The sequence below is a fragment of the Anopheles marshallii genome, chromosome 3 (genome assembly GCF_943734725.1).
Source record: "Anopheles marshallii chromosome 3, idAnoMarsDA_429_01, whole genome shotgun sequence".
NCBI classification, from domain to species: domain Eukaryota; kingdom Metazoa; phylum Arthropoda; class Insecta; order Diptera; family Culicidae; genus Anopheles; species Anopheles marshallii.
The window spans coordinates 40,458,796-40,479,145 of record NC_071327.1 but is presented as its reverse complement, the minus strand read 5'-3'; the positions used below and the strand labels follow the sequence as shown (position 1 = coordinate 40,479,145).

The 20,350-nt window shown below is 44.2% G+C and overlaps 1 protein-coding gene across 1 annotated transcript in view; it reads left to right on the top strand.

Annotated features, from left to right (window-relative positions):
* The first annotated feature begins 1,244 nt into the window (after window positions 1-1,244).
* LOC128711790 (transcription factor SPT20 homolog) overlaps window positions 1,245-20,350 on the top strand; it is a 72,554-nt gene continuing 53,448 nt past the window's right edge. Inside the window, exon 1 of the mRNA XM_053806676.1 lies at window positions 1,245-1,387. Within this exon, the coding sequence (XP_053662651.1) occupies window positions 1,245-1,387 (143 nt within the window). The remainder of the gene's footprint in view (window positions 1,388-20,350) is intronic.

Genomic DNA, 20,350 nt, shown 5'->3' with positions numbered 1-20,350 from the left:
CGTTCGGTTCGCTCGCTCAGGGGACGCTTATGTTCGCTCGTTTCGTGCTTGTTATTCTGGTGAGCCTGGTAGTTTCGCGCATTCTACGTTCGATCGACGGAGCATAGGAAGTGTAATTTCGGTGGCGTTTATGCGATGAAATTGCCTGGCATTTTGTGGTGGAAGTACGGTGAAACGAATAACTGCAAATTATGCGATTCGCCGATGCTTGACCAGTGATAGTGAGAAATGCTATCAGAAGTAAGACAACTGTAACGATTACAAGTGTTTGTGCTATTGTGCAGTCACCGTATCGGCGCTCTATCAAGCGGTAAAACGCAATATCCAGATTTTGGGGGGAATGGGTTATATGTTAAACTGTGTATGGTAATCGTGTGTACGGCGCTACCATTTGGTAGAAATGCTGCGCATCCAGGTGTTTTTGTTCTGTGTCATCTTCACAATCAAACCCAAGGAATTGAACTTCTTGGTGTACGACGATAGAGGAAGGTTGTCAACCCCCTGAGTGTGAAGAAAGGATTTGTTAACTACTTCGATTGGAAGCCCAGTACACGCGCTGTGTATGCGGTCCAGTCGAAACAACGACAGTATGGTGCACAGGATTTATTACCAAGAAACATCGCTTTTGTAATTGTTTTGGGCAAGGTAGACCATGGAGTGTGAAAATATCGCACAAAAGCAAATATTTGGCATGTTGTGTGTGTGTGTGTGTGTGTGTGTGTGTGAATATTCGTATGGGCGTGTGTGTGATTAGTTTAGCTGATTTGTTTTGATTCTTTTCACACTTTGTGTGGATGGTATTGGGATGCAAATCGGCTCGCATTGTCGGTTTGTAGAAATAACTTCACAGGAATTATAATTAATTTCTTTTGACTGTGTAAATTTTATTCCAGAAAACAAATATAACAAACGCGAGTCTCTTGCATATTTATCGAGTAATTTGTGTGACAGTGTGTGCGTGCGTGTGTATGCCGAAGGAAAGGTAGGAGCTGCGTGTGCGAGCAGCAACGAAGGCGTTGTTCTGTGTTTGATTTGGCGTTGCGAATAAGAGCGAAAAAGTGAAATTATAGCGCTGTTGTGTTAACACACTGCAAAAACAATAGTTCCCGGCGCCTGTGTGTGTGTGAGTGTGAATGAGTGTCCTGTGGTGGCAAGGGGGCATGTTACCCACGAGTGACGCGTGCGGCAAGTGAAGCGGTGTACTGTGACCCGTCTTATGGTGTTTGCGAAAGTTCGCGCCACGAATGATGTCGTTGGTGGACGTTTGGAACAGAAACGAAGAATCTCCAACGAAGAGTGATTGTAAGAAGCAAACCCACTACACCGGACCGCACCATATGCAGCTAGACACGATGCAGGACATCATATGTGAGGACGACACAGTGAGGTGAGTTTTACCCATTTGCCGAAGTGGCGCAGCAAAGTTCAGCAGGAGGCAGAAGAATGGGTAGTAACCCACCAAAAATCGATATTTTCTTTGCACACGAAACACACGAGCATATTGTGTGGTGTTTGTGGTCTAACCAGAGACACATACAGCGCCCATATCAAGCGCACACCCACATGTACACGCAAGCGCGCGGCTATGTATATGCATTGTTCTGGAGTGTACAAATGCGGAGCCATTGGCGGCGTGGCGTTGCCCAAGTTTGTTCAAAATGTACACGGGCGACAAAGGGGTATCGGAACGAAGTAATGCTTTTTGTAATATTTTTATCAACTGCTTAAGAGTTCTTCTCACATCTGCTGGAAACATCCTTTCGAGGTAGTCACTGCTACGTGGGATGACGCGCGAAGGCGTCGCCTACTGTAAAAGGTGCGTGAACGGACGCTTGATGCTTCTGTGTGTATGTGTGGGTGTTTCACATTTAAAAGGGAAAAGGTGTTTTCTCCTTCAATGACTACACTGAGGATGGATGGTCGGCTCAGCTGTATTTGAATGGTGTGTGCAGGTTTATTCTCTGTCGCCTCTTAACACATAACACAAAGTAGAAGAGCAAGAATGCAAGTGAGCGAGACAGCATGTGCTGCTGAACTCCGCGGTGGAATACTGCGTCATGGCAAGCCCTATATACTTGTAATCAAATTTAGACGAGCATGATGGAAAAGTTGCTTTTCAATCGCGCATGCATGTATTGGAGGGAAAGAGCAATGCAGGATTTCATGGGAATGAAGAATGACCTTTTTTTTGTTGTTGCCTTTTGGCTCCCGTTTTGGAACTGCTTATTCCGAGGGAAATTCCTCAAAGGTATTGGTCATCGTAAAATTTCCTGAAGTGTGTTGTGTCCAGGGGAGTATGGGGATGTCTGAAGTTGATAGGGCCTCTCTTTCGCTCATTCTAAAGCATTTCCTCCAGGGTTTGTATTGTGGTGTTCCACACTAATACTGCTGGACATGCAATACCCTCGCTTTACCCACGCGATGCCGTCCTCGTCCAAGAATATGATGCGTAACTTTCTATATGAAAACGATTAAAAGGGAGCGGCAACACTGGGCAGAGCTGCAGCTCAAACGTAGAAGATGCGGTGTGAGAGAACCCATGCACCTGAGCAGGATAGTATGACCAAGCAAACCTTCCCAAGTGTGATGATGTTGTATGTTGCAACGCATTCTCATTTTATTCCTGTTTCCCGTCTGTTCTCCGCCGTTTCCCTGCCTCGTTTTGGTATCATCCTTCGCTTTGTTAGTTGCTATTCTCACCGCTAGAGGGCCGGGCGCATTTTTTACGTCGATTTTCCAGTCAAAACATAGGGATGTGCTGCCACTCGCCGTGGCCGTGTATTTCGTGCACCGATGCCTAAGGCTGATCGTTCCGTTTTGCACTGGTATTGGTGTATCCTGAGGGAGCGAGCGTCGCATGCTACGTTGCATTGTACAGGGACATGGGATTACTTTCGGTTGTGTGCGGGTTACCAAAGCGACCAAGCGCAGGGCAAGAACGCTGTCGAATATATACAGACACCCCCAGACACAATACTGTTGTGTGCATGAGTTGATGTTTGAGTTGGGTGTGTGTGTGTGTGTGTGTGTGTTTTTTTTTTATGATTGAACATATTTGCTAGAGACGCGTCGTCGTTGCATCGTGAAAAAGGGAGCGTGTTCTATGATCAGATGTTACCAGCAACCATATGTTAGTGCAATGTAATGTATGTTATTTTGCACAACTGCGGGAGTGTATCATAGCGTTTATCCTTTTCTCCCTTGATATAGTTTGTTTTATGCCTTCTAATATGTGTTATGTTTTACTGCAGATGGATACCAGTTTAGATTGCTTAGAGGTGTCACATTAGCATATTCCCATGAAGTATAATGCTTTTGTCAAAAATTGCCCAAAGTGAAATCTATTCTGATAGGCTTAATAAATAGCGGCTTAGCCGCATTTACTAAGCGGTTTGAAAGTGGAGGGGGGAGGGGGTTGGTCAGATTTGGCGCGCGCTTATCATACCCTCCGTCGGCCCCATGTGTGGTCTGGGAGTGAGATAAAGTTTGCGCGCGCGTATTGCATAACCCCCGGTATTCTACGCGGCGAAAAACATCATCATCTGATTTGCACCCATGCAGAATGAACGGGAAGGAAGAAGGAAAGCCCGAATGAAAAGGGTGGTACTGCTGCTGCTGCTGCTGCTGCTGTGTTGTGTAGTATTGCAAGTGTTTCCGAGAGCGCGCACCTTGCTTTGCTGGGTCTCCTCCTTACGTGTGTTTACCAGCTGTAAAGAGCGTTTCTCTTTCTCTGTTCGTTTTTTTCGTTATTGGTGCCTCTTTCTCTCTAACGATCTTACCCACCGCCACCATCATCACCCTTCAACAACAGCTGGTGTACACCGGGGCTCGCGGGGTTGTGTTTTGTGTTGTTTTATTGCCTTCGGCGAATGCGATGCTTCCTCCTTTCCCCCACACCCTTCAACACATACCCCCGCCGGCATACCCTAACGAGCCAACAAATACAATCACCCTGAGTGTGCCGCGCCCGCACACGCCTCCTGCTACACACACGCGGGGCGCACACACATCGGGCCCAGTGACGACGGCGACGTTGTTTTGGTAACGAAATTACGCAGTAATTTTTATACCATTTTCTTCTTCTCCACTTTTTTGTGGACGTGTGTGCCTCGTTCGGGTTCTTTCCGAGTGCTGTTGTGGAGAAGGGAGTAGGAGGGCGTGAGCGAGGGAACAAGAAATTCCCAAGCGAGAGGGAGAACGACACTAGAATCGGAAACAAATAGGCCGCGATTGGAAGGCAGCCCTACAAAAACGTTGGGTATTTTTTACAATATCAACATACCCTAAATGATGGTCCTAGCCTGCTATTATTAAACTGTAACTAGTAAAACCTTAATTGTGTTGTATCTTTTCCACACATTTGTCAAGCATAATTTAAATGAAATTTCAAATGTAAAATGGTAAACCCTGTACTTCCTTCCTTTATCGTCACAACAACCTCAGGAGACCTAGGTCCGCCGTTTATGGCTTTCTTTGACTTAATATACCCGTAGCCGGATAGTCTTTTTCTGCGTACGGAGGATTGGTCTGGATGGGTTTTCGGACCGGACCTGTCGTGTGAAAACCGGCGCCGCTACCTAAATACCTCCGTACAGCCACCTAAACTCTACACATGCAGTTGTAATATTGTTCTTACTTATGGTAGCGTTTTAGAATGTGCGATGGAAAATTATGTTATGAAAGAAAATAACATTCGGTACGATTACGATTTGTGGCAGTCAGCTGTTGTTGATATTTCGAACCACAGCGGGCACAGCTGTGTGTAGAGTTGTGTTGGTGCTTTTTTTTTTAATGCTGCACTGTGTATAGCGCCCCTCTACTGATCGGTCGACGGCTGACTTAAACTGCCATTCGGAACTAATAACAAAACCCTCACAGCTGTTCAGCTGCTGACTCAACACCCCCTCTTCCTCCCTTTCCGAAACCACACCCCTCCCCCACTCTCCACACGCAAAACCGAAACTCCAAACGCCATCGCGAGCACATCAGTTTTTTATTTTTTCGTGTAATTTATTGCATTTCTATTCCCTAAAACTGTAGTTATTTTAGCATATATCGTGTAGGTGGTGTGTATTGTTTGAGTTTGAGTTAGAAATAGTTTTTTTCGTGTGTGAGAATGATTTAGAACTGTATAAACAAATAAAAGTAAAAAATAGTTCTGAATCTTGACCATCACTTTGATTATTTTTAGGTTTGATTATTCACCATAATATCATATTTTTTTATTTATTCCAGCGTGCTAGTAAAAATCTTCGTTTTGACATTTGTCGAGCCTGGTTTAGCTGCTTTCATTAGGAAAACAATCTAATCCTCCTTTTCTAGGCGTAACTTGGCTTGCCATTTGTATGCCAAACTTGTAAGCTGATAATCCTGGAAACGTGAAAACGCATACAAAAAACTGACTTGGAGAATGATTCCTTCCAATAATTGAAGAATCATAAATCTCTTAAGATTCAATTGGAATACCTTATAGAATGTTTTAAAAAGATTCATGAATATTGATAATCTTCGCAGATTGATGAGTCTTTTTAGAGTCAGCCATTGCTTCGCGTTACTCCTCACTTAAGGTTCATGAAGATGAATGGCTCTGCTCAAAAGATGCATTAAACACAACATTAGAAGCAATTTTCAAAGAAAAACAACCCACATTTGGGATATCTGATAACTTCCGGGAAAAGAACTGCCATTGTTACAAACCTTGAACAACTTTTCCTCTTTGGGCAAGGTGTAAAAGGGAGGAGCTCGGGAAAAATATTGGATTTGGATGGGCAGGAAAAACGTTGCGAAGGAGACGACGAGAGCAACGAAAGCAAAAAAAGCAAGTTCCTCTCATTCCTATTGTTTCGTTTCTGTTGTGTGTTTTCTTTACGATGCGGTTGGCTGGACCCGTTACATCATGAACAATTTTTATGCTCGTTCTAATGTAATTATGAGCAAACGAATAAGGCTTTTCCTTTCTACTGGAAAACGAAAGGGGACGACGCAAATGGTTGTTGTTTCATTACAGATACGTATGAAATGTATGTGGATTTGTTTAAATGTGTGGAGAAAATGCGGACTCACTCTACTCTCAGTAATCCAAATGCATCCAAATGCAGGTTTTATTTTGCCTGAGTAATATTCCTTTGTAAGCATTGCACTAATCTGTAATAATAGTAAACTCAATTATAGGACTCCCATCAGTAGCAATATCGTATTTTAGAATTGGTTCAAAACAGCACGGGGTGCGTAGGAGAAACAACTAAAAAATGCGCAACCCTAATAAAAAAGGTAAACATGAACGAGGAGACGAACGGACGAGAATGCCGGGAAAACAAGTGCTTGAAACTATTGATGTTTTGTCGTTGTGTTAGTAAGTTGGTGCATATGGTTTCCTTTGCTATGACAACAGCGTATTGTGGCAACAGTGTACCGATGCAGCCAGTGGCACATGGAAAGGTTTGTTTTGTCAGCTGTTTTGTTGTAAGCCAGCGATCCAAGTACGTTGTGCGCGTTTTATGCATGGTTTTTTTTCCAACGGGAATTAAAGCGTATCGAAGTCGTATTTTCCAAAGCATCCTACGGTAGGCAGAGTAGATGCAAAGTAGAACAATATTGGTTTTTGTCGCTTGGAGGTTGTGCACTGTTGTTTTGAAATCATTTTAAAACATATTGTGCTTCACGAATATTTGTTTATCAAATACTCCAAAATTGCTTTTAAAAAATGCTCCATCCCAAGGAGTTTTTTTCCCAAAAAATTATAAATTTACCAAGCAAAGTTCCTGTGTAAGTCAGCACATTTTTCGTATCAATGTGCGCACATGTGTGTGCTCTTGGTATGCGCTGTTCCCAGTCGCTTTACCGTTCCAAACGTTCATGTCTTCCATTTGCGCCAAGAAAGCAAAACAGCTGACCTGGAAGCGGGTTTCGTCGCAGTTCTACCACCATCATCATCGGCCCATCACCACCACAAAGTCAGTGATCGGCCGATTAATGTGTGTATTGCGTTTGGAACCGTTCGCAAGCTCGAGCCCCGGTGTGGGAAGTCACGGGAAGAGCGAGGAGGATGTGATCAGATGGAAGTTCTCATTATCATGAGTCAGATTTTTCAATCGCAGTTGTGTGCGCGCCGGGGTGGTCGCCATGCTGTGTTGAAAAGCGCATCGCGAGAGAGGAATCACATTCCGCGCGGGGCCTTCGCTTCTCGGCACAGTGGCAACATCGTCCACCCTTTGCGGGTGTGGGGGTGGTAGGAAGAGAGTGGTGGCAGAGTAATTACAGTCGCTAAAAATAGCATTGCGCCCCTATCTTCATTCAACAGAGTCGCTTACTACTACTAGGCACCACCACCATTGCGGGACTTATTCGTGCGCATCCGCTTGCTTTTTTTCTGCCGTGTCCGGGCATTTCCGCCATCCGCTACTAGGTGGCGGGGGGCCCTGGAAGGAAGCGAGCGAAGCACAGCATGTGACGTTATGGTTCTCTAATTTTACGTTCCCCCAGCAGCTGCCTGGAAGTGTGTGAATGTTTACATGTTTGGCACAAATAATTGTTAGGATCACTGAAGGGGGTGGGCATTGGAGAGAGTGCATCACATGCTCCCGCTCAATGGGAATTGATAGTGTAAAATGATGGATTATTTTTCAAAAAATAGCTAGCTTCAACTTTCACTTGTTCCATTGCATGTTATCAAAAAGCGTCTAGTACAATTACAAAGCGTCGTAGTGAGCCTTCGTTATCAAGTGAACCAGCCCTGGATGTGAAGTGAGTTGTAGAGGCACAAGGTACAAAAAATCGATCATTTATGTCAAGTATGTGCAATGAGGCGATGATAAGCGCGCAGATTTGTTGAGCAATCCTATCGGGTTCTCGAATGCGCGCAGCACACCACACAAGGTTCCCCGAGTCCATGTTTACAATATTACCATTAATGCAATTCTGAAAACGGTCGCCCCTATATCTGCGGTTACAGAATTATGACTCAACGGTAATCGATTCAAACCAGCTCTACGCTTCACGAAAAGATTCCACCAGCCCCGGTGCATTACGGCTTTTGTGCTTTGGCCGACTGCCAACGCGCGTGATGGGTGGGTGGAAATGGATGTCTAGAATACGGTGACGACGTGTACAAAGTTTCACTTGTTGTATCCATGGCGGGAGTAAGTAATAGTTTGTTTTCGGGGGATGTGTAGCATGCGAAAAGACCGCAGCAGTACCGTCGCGTTTTTTTTGTATCCGCGATACAATGTTTACTGGTTAAATAAAATGTTTGCCCGCTAAATACCACCCCGCCCGCCAATGCCGGATGAAGCCAACCTTAACTGGCACAGTAAACTTTACTAGTGCTTCCCAGTACACAACGATCAGCAGCTGCTTTATAGTTTCGTTGAAATGATCGTAAATCATACCATGGCAGGGCGGGTCATTTGTTATCGTATTGTGGCAAAACTGGCTTGGTAACCGGTACGATTTGGTTTTTCCAACCGAGACGAGACATTCTTGTTACAATGTTTAAGTTTTGTGCAAGCATTGTTCTAGTTGTACATGTACATATAACATTAGAAAAGTGTATGTTTAGTGAAACAGGAATTGTTTTTCTAGAAATGTAGCCTTCAGGGATGTTACATTATGCAAGTTTGAGTATTTTTTATCTAAGAAATCTTTGGAGTGTCTACTTTATCGCAAACTTTCCCCAAAGTTAACTACACACACCGCTTCAAAGTTACAAATCGAAACGCGAAGGAGCGTCGTACGGAATTTTAAACAAGATCAGCTTAATTAAGATCAACCAAAACACGCCTAAAGTAGAGCCAAAGATCCAACGTACGTATGTGATTGGAAAGTTATCGAAAATTAGAGGAATAATATCGACTTTGTTTCTAGCTCTGTTCAATGAGGTCGCCTCTATGCTGTCCGCCGATCAGCTGGTTGTCGTCAAAGGAGCTATAAGCGTCTCCTGATGTAGCTCCCAAAGATTGTTGAGAAATAAGTAACATATTAACCACCCAACTTTTTGTATTTTCTTCACTGAGCGTTGCCCATTCAGGTGATAATCATGAGTAGTAAAATAGTATCAGAAATTGATCGATATTTTATTTCCTGTAAAGCACACCATTTGGATTCATTCCCCAGGTGTATCCACCTGCATCACAATTGTTTTCCTCTGCTCTCACTCAGTCGTGTGGTAGCTGACTCAACGTAACTCCGTTACCGCGGCACGTTACAATGCATGTGCTCCCTGTTGTTGCTTTGGCCGACCCCGTGCAAAAGACCCAAGAGCGCCGGAGAATGATCGTTCTGACGACCTTCGCGGATATCCAGCTGTTGGCAAGTCACAAGGGGGGGAAGGGGGCTAAGCAATGATTATGGATCGGTGGCTAATGATGATGATGGCGCCGATATTAGATAGGAGGCGCCGTTAAGCGTTGTTGTGTGGTGTTTTTGTTTTGCTTTGTAGTAGTGCAATAATGCGGTCGGGTAGAGCGCGGGAAAAATGATTCCCGCGGGTAGTTTTTAATTCCCCATTCGTGCAATTTCATTTTATTAGTGCAGGAAATGTAATAGGTTTTACTATACACACACACACACACGTACCATTCCCAAAAAAACCTCGGATGCAAAAACCTCGAAGTGGGAACATTAGGGAAGTGGTCATGATATTGGGTGGCGATGTGTTGTGCGTGTTTATTCTACACTATGTAGTAATCGTTTATAGAAGATTGGTTTTCGAACGATCAAACACCTCCCTCGCCCTCAGTTTTTGCTAACAAAAGAGTAATTTATTTTAAGTGGTACGTCTTCCATAAGTGAATTTTAATACTCCTCTGTTTGAATTTTTGTGTTTTACTTTTTTTTAACACCATTATAAATCGATATTTTGATGGCTGGCGGTTGTATTGATTTCAGCGATGGATGGACAATTAGTGACGTCGCAGAACAGTGTCGAGCTAGTTTTACGCTTCAACTGCATCAAGTGCATGCAGTCTCGATGCCATATTGTGGCACTTTCTCCCTCTACCCTTCACCCTTCCGGTTCCGGGTGGTGGGTGGTGGGGTCGTGATATTGTTCAGCTGGAACCTCACAGTCCCCATGCACCGGGTTGTCCTTGCGTGCGTCATTTTCATTTAGCGTCGTAATTTACCTTCAGCTTCAGGAGCGTTTGCGACGAGCCGCAGTAAGAGTTATTGGCGCCAAAGGGTTTTGTCGAATGAGGGAAGCAGTGGTTTATTGGCGTGTGTGCTGTGTGCAATGTTTATCCATTCCATTGGCAAGGTTGCATGATGGGGACGAGTGGTTGTAGCTGCTAGAGCGAGCGAGAGAGAGAAACAAAAACCACGTTAACGACGAAATTGTGGTTTTACGATAGACGTACTCTCATACACATCAAAGAGAACACATACCAAAAAAAAAGGCCGATACACAAGCTGTGCTTACGTGTGGTATACGTACGTATGAATGGTTAGATCCCCGTGCGTTTGGAATACCTTTTTGTATAGGTGCCTTGTCTGAAACGCGCGTCAATTTCGATCGATACTATGGTCTCCTGAGTAGGGGAAGGAGATATGTTAGAGTAATATCGATTGGAAACGACCACCACCAGTTTCATAGGGTCTGGATCCACATGTGCTTAGGCATGTGATATTGAGACGAGCGGATGTTTCAAGACACTTTGTTTGATAAGCTTGTACCGTGGAATCGCCCGGTGATGAGACACTTTTTACCAACGGGATTTTAATTCTGTACCACGTTTCGTTGTGCGTACGTATTTGGGGCGCCAAGGACTTTGTTTTGACAGATAATAATTTGCCCCAGCAGGCGCACCGTTTATGGTGGGCGAAGTATCGGCCAACGCAAATGCAACTCGTACGAACTGTAAAATGTAACCTGAATCATCTCACGCTTTCGACTTTTTTTTTGTTGTTCAAGCCGGATTCGACACTTGAAGTGAACTCAGGAACAGGTGCTACGAGCTTTAATCGCATCTATTCCGGAGAAATTCGGAGCGAAATCCAGAATCAACTCCAAAAGCAAACGTTTGAATTTAGAGTTATCATCTCACACATTCTGGTTTGTGGAGAAATACAAAAAGCAGTCATTAGTGAAGAGTTAAACCATAAAAATACTGAAAGTGACGGCTAATGTCGCTTATTGCGGAATGTAGCACAATGCATGAACATTGTAGTAGACAGCATATAATTTTGTATTACATCGATTTATAGTATAATGTGGTTATAAAATATTATAACGACAGTGATGGCAACACTGCCATCACACACAGACCTCGAGCTCGATGCAACCGCCGAGCTCGATCTCTTCTCTCGACGGCTTTCATGCGAAACAGTTTATAATCCAGCGTTACTATTTTTGAATAGGTTGTTTTAAGGTTAGGTTTAGGCTAGTTTGGACGTAGTGTTTTGGTTTGGGAATAAATAAATTATAATTATATATATATATTGCTGCCTTTAGTTTGCAAGCATACATGGAGTTTTGACTAAGCTTTTTTCAGAATTAACTTGTATTTGCGCATACTGTTTGTTAGCAGCGTGTACCGGTGCGCGATAACAAACAAAGTATCTGTGTCATATTGTCGTGTTGCGTTATCGGTGCTACTACGCTGTATTCGGGAAGAGGTAGTGATAAGACGCTAGTAGTAATGCTTTTTTCCTCGAAAAGTTTACCCCTACAGCCGGTCGAAAAGTGCCGCCTGCCCCTGTAAAGGAGTCAGGTGTTGCACGTGAGAGATGATAGGAAAGGCGGCGCCTTTTGCAGCCACTATATTGTGCGCGCATACGCTCCGGATGGAAGGAACCGGCTTTTCTCTCGCTCGGAAGTGTATCTACGGCTTTTGGCGCGGTTACAACGGGGGGTACTACTACCGGAGGGAACAGCGAACAACCTCTGCCTGAATTGTATGTGTTGGTTACCCGCCGTACACCTGTATCGTCATCATCTGGCCCGGGAAGAGATGGAATTAGAAGCACGTGCTCGTAACATGTGTTTTACGGGGGGAGGTTTTGCGGCAACCGCCCGTGTACCGTGTAGCTTCAATGATTGGGTTATTGGTGCCACTCGACTGTAAAGCACCTCGGGTTTTGGTTTTATCTGTATTGCCCAATAGTGGTAATAGCTGTCGCAAAGTTTGCAGTGCAAAGTACCAACGGCAAAAAAAAACGGTAAAGGAAGTGATGTGGGGGGGGGAGGTGTGTTGTAGATGTTGTCCATAAAATATGCAAATTGTGGGACAATGTGTGAGGAATAAAATCAAAATGGGGAAGAACTGTACGCTGGGGGATAGTGCATTAGTAAAAATGAAAAATGCGCAAAACCTCGTGTACAACTTTTCACCGCGATTCACGCTAGCCAGTGTGGCAACCTCTCAACCGGACGGAACGGCGGCCGGTGTGTCGACGTGTAAAGGTCGCCACGTTCATCGTTTTGATGAATAATTTATTCCGTCATTTGATGTTCGCTGCAGAAGCATATACCCCGGTGTGGTATGCCCGTGTTTTTTTTTTGTGATAAAAGTGTATAATTTTGTCCGCAACTAATGGAGAGAGAGAGAGAGGAAGGCGCGAAAATGTAATCGCGCCGAGACATCGAAACGAGTCGTTTGACCGAGACCATCGTCGTCGTCGTCGTCGGAACAGCTGTGTGCCGTGCTGGGCGCAATTCTATGTCGATGCCCTCACCCAGGGTCAATCGGACTGGTTGAAGTTTTGGGGAAAATCATCATTTCAAAGAAAGTACACACGCCTCCTTCCCTTTACCGGTTTTACGATCAGTCAAATCGAACCGCAAAACCCCACTGCGCGACGTCCAGATACTCAGATACTGAAGTTTAATAAGTGAATAGCGTCGCTTCACATCGCTTAATGATCAAGTCGCAGAATAGAGAATTTAATTCGCTTAGCCGTAGAAATTTAGCTGGCACGACGACGGACGTTGCATGACGATGATGGTGGTGTTGGCCAATTCTCCTAGGGCGGGGTTTTTTGGCCAAGAGGAAGGTGTAAGGTGCAGATCTATTTTTGAATTTTTGCACTCATGGGCCCGTTTTGTAATCTCTGGCCCGCTGGTTCGCCGTGATGAGTTCTATTGACAGTGTGTGCATATTGCGTGTGCTGTTGAAAATTTCACTTTCGTTCGCGAAAGCAATATATGTGTGGGTTGAATTTGCCACAAATAAAACACAAACTTCCCCTCCCAAGTGCAGAGTAACGCGGAGGAGCATCACTGAAGGTGAATATCGCACGATCGGAACGTATGCAACACCGAGTTTGGCAGAGTTGTGCGGTTTTCGCTTTTACGATCGTTTGCAAATTTCAACGAAAAACTGATCAAAATTGGGAAAAAATAGTTGCAATCTGCATAAAACTTAAGTCTGATTGGTTAGTTTATGGCAGACCCCAAAGGCATACCTTTTCGTAAGTCGTACAAAAGGTAGTTTATTTATTTAAGATCACGTCACTGAGCTAACGTAGTAGTGCATGGGGTGTCCCCCAGACATCAAGACAATGAATCACGTACTTGAAGCGAATGCGTGGTGGAGGTGGACATATTTGTCAATGAATTTCATTCGTCGGTTCTACGGTGTTCCACCATTTGCTGGACCACCAACGCATTTCCCGGACGTTCAATAATATCCGTAAAGGTAGTATTACAAGCGCTTGTCGCCCGCTGAGGGTTTACGTCGTTTTGGTGTTCCAGTTTTTGTTGTTGTATTAAACAGGTGAGCTCATCACATACGTCTATGTATGGCGTGTTACTGGTGGATCGATTGACTCACGCCAGTTTCTTGCCATCAGAATTGATTGATTCCATCAGCTGTGCCAATCTTCCTATCTGCTGGTCGTAGTCAAGCACGGAATATGACTGTTCTTGTTGGATTCATGGTAGATATAAAGGTCTGCAGGTTCGAGAAAGTTAATTACTCGCTATTTAATCTAAATTGAAGATTGGATGAGTATTTGGTAAGTAATATCGCTGCTGAAATGCTAATTGTTTGACCTTTGGCCTTTGGTTCCCTGACTGAGTTCTGGCAACTGGTTGAGGTTTGGCCAAACCTCAAGAGGTTTTGGCCTGCTATTGCTGGCTTGCTTTGTCTTGATGTACCAAATGGTGAGAGTGAGATTTTGAACCGGTCCTGTCGTGTAAAGACCGACACCGCTACCAATACGCCACCGGGCCACCCCAACTGTATTCTTATACTTATACTTTTGTATTGGTTTCGGTAGCGTTTACTGTACTAATGAACGACATGAGATTATTTAAATACTACTATCTATTCTATATATAATCACTATATCTATATAATCACTGTATGATCTTTAAAATCACTACAATCTAAACATTTTACGAATCCTCGTTCTGCCGGACACCGGAACGGTAGTGACTTTTTTTCGGCGGCTGGTCAGCGAACGGTGCCGACGTTTTGTCGCGACGGTTAAATAATCTGGTGCAACCCACGCACAGTGTTTCGGACGTGTGCGAATATGCATACGCCCACCAAGTAGAAAACGTGCGAAGAAGATTGAATCGTCTGGCACGGAAATGGATGGTGGTTGGAGAATACGGCGGCACGGCCAACAATGTGTGTGGTGTGGTGCTCCGTGGCAGATCGTTAGTATTTTTTTCCCTTTTTTTCAAGCTGCTTTTCCGTGCTTTGACGGAGAGCTTCTCCGTTGTTACTCAGCGTTACGTTACGTATATTTAGCTCGTATTACGAGGCGCCACCTGTCGCGATCTCTTGGGATATATGTGTGTGTGTGTGTACATGTGATGGTCCATTCACACGAAGCAAAAATATCAGGAGCATGATAATAAAAACAAATGTTAATACACTAGAGTAGCACGATTCTGTGTTGTACTGTCGGCCGTCGTTACCGAAGCAACCAGAGCCAATCGTATTTTGAGACATTTTTTAGCGAGTAAAATAAAATACTGTGAAAATTCAGGTTGCACTACCGCGGCATGGTTTGAGTCACGAGCCGGAGTTCTCTGTCCCGCAAAGTACAAACCAGTAACCGGTCGCCTATAATGATGATGCTGTGAGCGTAGACGGAAACGCCATCATTTTGGATACGAAAATAGCTGTTGTCGCGAGCACCGTAAAGTGGTTTCAATACCATCCGCGTTTGCCTGTAAACCGTAAATCTTTTGTTTGTTTTGTTTTTTTTTTGTAGTTGAATATTGAAAAGTAATGTTGTTGTGTCTAGCGCGCGATGACATTTGTGGGAAAACATCGCGCAATTAAAAGGATGACCGTAATTGCACGTGATGCACATACTCTTCCTGCTTTGCGCCAAATTGGCCGCTGTTGCTGGCTTGTAAAATGTGTACTGTGGGAATGCAAAAAGGCACTTTGCTTTGCCGTGGTGCAACCTGCCGCCGATGTAAATGTATAATTGATCGCGTGATACTGATCCGTTTTGTTTGATTACTTTCGCGTCTTGATCGGTTTTCGTGCAGTTTTAATTGGTGGTCATTTCTGTTCATTCATAAATGCGCTCGAAATGCGATTGCTGCGGTGTGTCTGTGTGATTGAAGTACAATAGCGTAACTGGCATTTGATGTATATTTAGTGTTTGTGCAGTGGGGACTTGCTCTCGGTGGTTTATTGATTGCAACGCCGGTGTTTGTTGCACGACCAAAAAACCGGCCCATCGGAGACGACCCCCGTGGCAACGACGGATCTGGGCGTGATAAAAATAATTCTAGAAAGCTGTTAGATGACATGCAACCCTAGTAGATTATAATGCCAACGGTAGCAAGCGTAGCGAACTGTTGGTGAAAGTGAAACAATCTGGCATTGGCAAAATTTGAAAAGTGACACTTTTCTGCGCAATAGGTTCGCACCATAAGGTGTTTGCTTTGATTGTTGTCTTCCACTGGTCATATTCGCTTAGCGCTTTTACGCCAAGGACTTTCGAGTTCAGCAGATCGCACCGTCCTTGACAAATTGCAATTGGTTTGGTGGGTGCAACGAAGAAACATCGTTGTGGGACAACATTTGCGGCGATCGTAGACAGTCCTTGAAAATAGAACGAGATAAAAATACAATCAACACATTGATTCTTGAGCCTTGAGGGAATTGTTTTGCACACGTTTGCCTACCGTTCCTAAATTAGTTTTGATCGTTGTGGTGCGAAAGCGTACTTGTATTATCTTATCATGTGCTGGATATGTGTAATTGAAACTTAAACATATTGCAACCGTACCGAACATGAAATCTCGTTCTTGAATGATCATGAAAAGGAGTAAAGTGACGTATTCTTTGGTATTTAAATAGTTTTAAGTACTTCTTCTTCAAGGCGGTTGGCCCGTGCTGCTACTTTTATCTCGTTCGAATCAAACCCAAGTGGATTTAATCCCACATGTTTTCTTCAAATTTGCAGTCTCGGATGATACTTCTCGCTATTTTCATTCCGGTTCCAACGGACCATCGTCTGTAAATGCTGTTCCCGAACGCGAGAACTTCTACCGTGTGTGTGTGTGCATGTTACCGACGGGCTCACAAGCAATGCTATCTTTAAACTGATTCAGCCTTGAAGAAGCAACACGGAAACTCCAACCATTCCACATGCCACCGACACGACGCCACCTCATCACCTTGCTGCCCCGAGACTTACCCAGTCGTGAATGTTCGTGCTTCTGTTGATATTAGTTCTAAATTTCGCCATGGCCTATTTGTCGGATGGTGCTCCCATTCTTTCACACCTCCCGTTTGCAGTTTCCGTCATTAATGCGGCAGCGAATCTTTCGCCGAGAGGAAACTTGTTGAGCTGCTCGCACCTCCAATATTGGTCCTGTGCTCGCTGTGCGTTGTTTCCCGAGTGCTTCTTCCTGTGGCAAAATTTAGATTGGCAATGGCAAGACTCGATCTACTTTTGTCACACAGACACATACACATTGCTGGTCTCAGTATTCGAACTCGACGTTTCGGGACCCTGTATCTCAACTTCGATTGAGTTTTGGGCAAAGAGTATTAATCATGGGCCTTAGAAGCAGGGGAGCACTTTTTGTATTAGTAACAACATGTAATTAATCGTTAGAAAATTATCTAAATGTTTTACGGTTTTCAAGATTTGAACAAATTCCTTGATGTAAATATCGTAAATGTATCAATGTATATGCTTGCAAATTATCACATCATTAACTCGTACTGAATTGAGCGTTCACATTTAAACATAAATTAGTATCATAAAGTAGGTAAATCACTGATGATGTATAACTAACACTGCAATTTGTGAGAATTGTTGAATAAACAACTTATTTTTTTAATCCTATTGGATTTAAGCAATATATATACTTTAGGCAATATTTGAACTGTACATGAATACACCAAATTTTTACAAAAACTAAAATACTATTATTGTGTTGATCGAAGTTTTTTTCTAATAATCATATGAGTCGACTCTCGAAAGATTTTCATGAATCTCTGAAGATCAAAAAGAACACTTAAATGTAGCAAGTTCTCCAATGTCCTTCCGCAATTACGGGATATTACTAATCCCTGTAATCTCTAGAGTTACATTGAAAGATGAAAAATGTTCATTACAACCACTAATTTGCTCTGATATCAATCAGAGATTTATGATTGTTAATAGAATATTGAATCATAAGAAAATCTCGAATAAATCTAAAATCTTTGAATATTCATGAGTTTTTACTGTCCACACCAAGATTCATTTATATGCTACAAAGATTTTTTAAAAATTTATCTAAAGAACGGCCGTGCCGTATATCTTATAGACTATACTTAAACGTAAATAGTTCAACAGACAGTTCTATCTATGGGATGGAGAGACATTTCCTTCTCCCAGCATTACGATGCACCTTATCCCGAGTGGACTGCAAAGATTTATACTGTTTAAAAATTCTGAATAAGATATATCCCATACTCAACATTAGTAACATGACATTTCTGAAGTAAAATATTAAATAACATGTAAAGGGGCTTGTTGATGGGTGTTGGAAATAATTTAGAAAAGCGTGGAGGACAATTGCGTTTTGAATGGATCATTTTTTAATAAATGTACTTAACATTTGTGGTGCTATGCAAAGCGAATTTATGCGCTATACGTATAAAATCGTTCCATAATGTACCAGATGCAGTATAACATTAACCTGACAGTAGCAGCAGCCCCACATACACGAGCTGGTTATCCGTCAGTGGACTGTTTAACGCAAAGTCAAAATGCTAGCCGGGCAGAACGCAATTGGTAGTAAAATGCCGGGCAAGAGGGACGCGCGCGCATCTACTGCCGGTGTAAAAGTAGGTCATCAACACGCGCAAACGCACATAAGTTGCTCATATATGTGTATATAACAATGCCCCATGTACATACACATTTATTGCATAGTGATGTGCGGCTCCCCGAAATGCAGACTGCAGCAATACATATATTTAGTCTGTGCTGTGCGACTCGCTTACCCGCACTTGCCGCGTTGCTCGTGCAGTGTGCACGCTGGTGCATGATGAGAAGAGATGCGTGACGTGGGAGTATAAGAGCACGGAGGAAACGAGAGCGTAAAAATTGCATGTCTGCTTTCAACTGGCCGACCAACCGACCAACCGACCAAACCGATCCGACAAAACCATCCGAGTAGCTAGCCAGCCAGCCAGCCAGCCAATCGACCCCGGCTGATCTGTCTGCACTAGTGCGGGGCCCGTAGCCTTTATCGGCCCCCAGCCGTGTGTCGATTGTGTGGGTAGACAGATCGGGATGTTGTGAGGGTGGTGTAAGCACTAGGGGACGCGTCTGCTGCACTTCGTAAAATGCATTTCGTTGCGGGCATGCGCATGGCGAACGCGCGACTGCAAATGGAGACGATAAAACGGAGACACAAAATACACTCTCGCGTACGAGCAGCTGGTACGGGTGCACTGCTTTCGTACTCCCGTTTTTACGACGATCCTCCGACCGATTGTGGTGTGGGGTTTTTGGGGTTGAGGTTACCTTAACTCGTTGCTGATTTCTCCCCCCCCCCCCGCACGAACGTGACGGTGTGGTGTGTATGATGTACCAGGGGAGACCGTAGTGCAACGGTGAAGATCAGTGGTTGGTGGCAGTGACTGTCGGCCCAAGTCTGCCGTAATGGAGCTCCCCGTTTCCACCGTCCATCCTCGGAAGGCGCTAGTCGGTTGGTCAGCTTTTGAGTGTATCCTGAACACCACCATCAGTCTTGCCTTCCATCCAACTAGCTAGTAGTTTTGCCAGTGTGTGCGAGCGAAAGGACAAATATAATCAACGGCTAAACGAAACGGAACCTATGCATGGGTCGTGCTATCACCGTCTTCGGATCGTCTTACCATCCGTTTGTTGTCTGTCGACTGTCCGACACTGCCTGTCTGTCTATCCATCCGTTCGTCCGTCCGTCCGTCTGTCTCGTCGATTACGCGAGGGTTGGGCACTAGGCGAACGGAAGGAGGCAAACATGGGTTGCATTAACATTTTCCTCATTGCATGAAAATGACCTATCCGAAAGCGGCGCTTATTTGCCACTAGGAATACAGACGAACGCTTGCACTGGCAACATAAACCAAGAAGTATAACTTTTGAATTACAACCGTTTCATATTTTATTCCCAATATTTGTGCGAAATGAGAGCCCAATATCATTTTTACCCAATTACATGCTGTCATTGTGCAAATATGTCGCTCTTAAATATAAGTATGCGAAATTTATCAACCGACATCCAGGGCAAGATGACGACAAGTAACGTCTGAAGCAACTAATCACTACAAGTTTCGTTTGAGCATATGTTATCGAAGAACCGTGTATATTTCCTTCTTCGCCCACGGTGCACTAAAAGAGTGTCCTGTATGATGGGAGTTTCACTATCTTTTTGCACGCGTTCGTTCCGGTTAGTGGGTTTCGATGCGCTCCCGGCACGACGAATGGATCACCTTGAGGTGTGCGAGCAGAGTGCGGAGTGAATGATGTGACGGCAAGAGGCGGCCAAGGCTCTACGTCTCGTTTGTGGCGGCCACATGCAGCAAATGAATGATGAAGTATATGTTGGGTGGGTTTGTCTGTGATGTGTGTGTGCAGCATTGTGATGCACCTTTTACTCGGCGGACGACGACATCCCCTGGTCGGGGCCGGGAGTCTCTGGACTGAAACCGTGCTGCGAATAAAAAGGGATCGACCCCCCCACCCGGTAAAGGGTTAAAGGAAATGATTATCTGTTTTGGTCGTTGGTGCCTTCATTTGCGGCAAATGGCCGGGTGGCAGGGCCTTGCCAGGCGTATAATAAACTGGTGCAAAACTTTCTGGAGCATATCGTCTGGTCGAGTGGACGTTTTTTTTGTTTTGCTCTCCACCCACTGGTAGCGTCTGCCCTTTTTCTCTGCTGCTGTCTTACTAG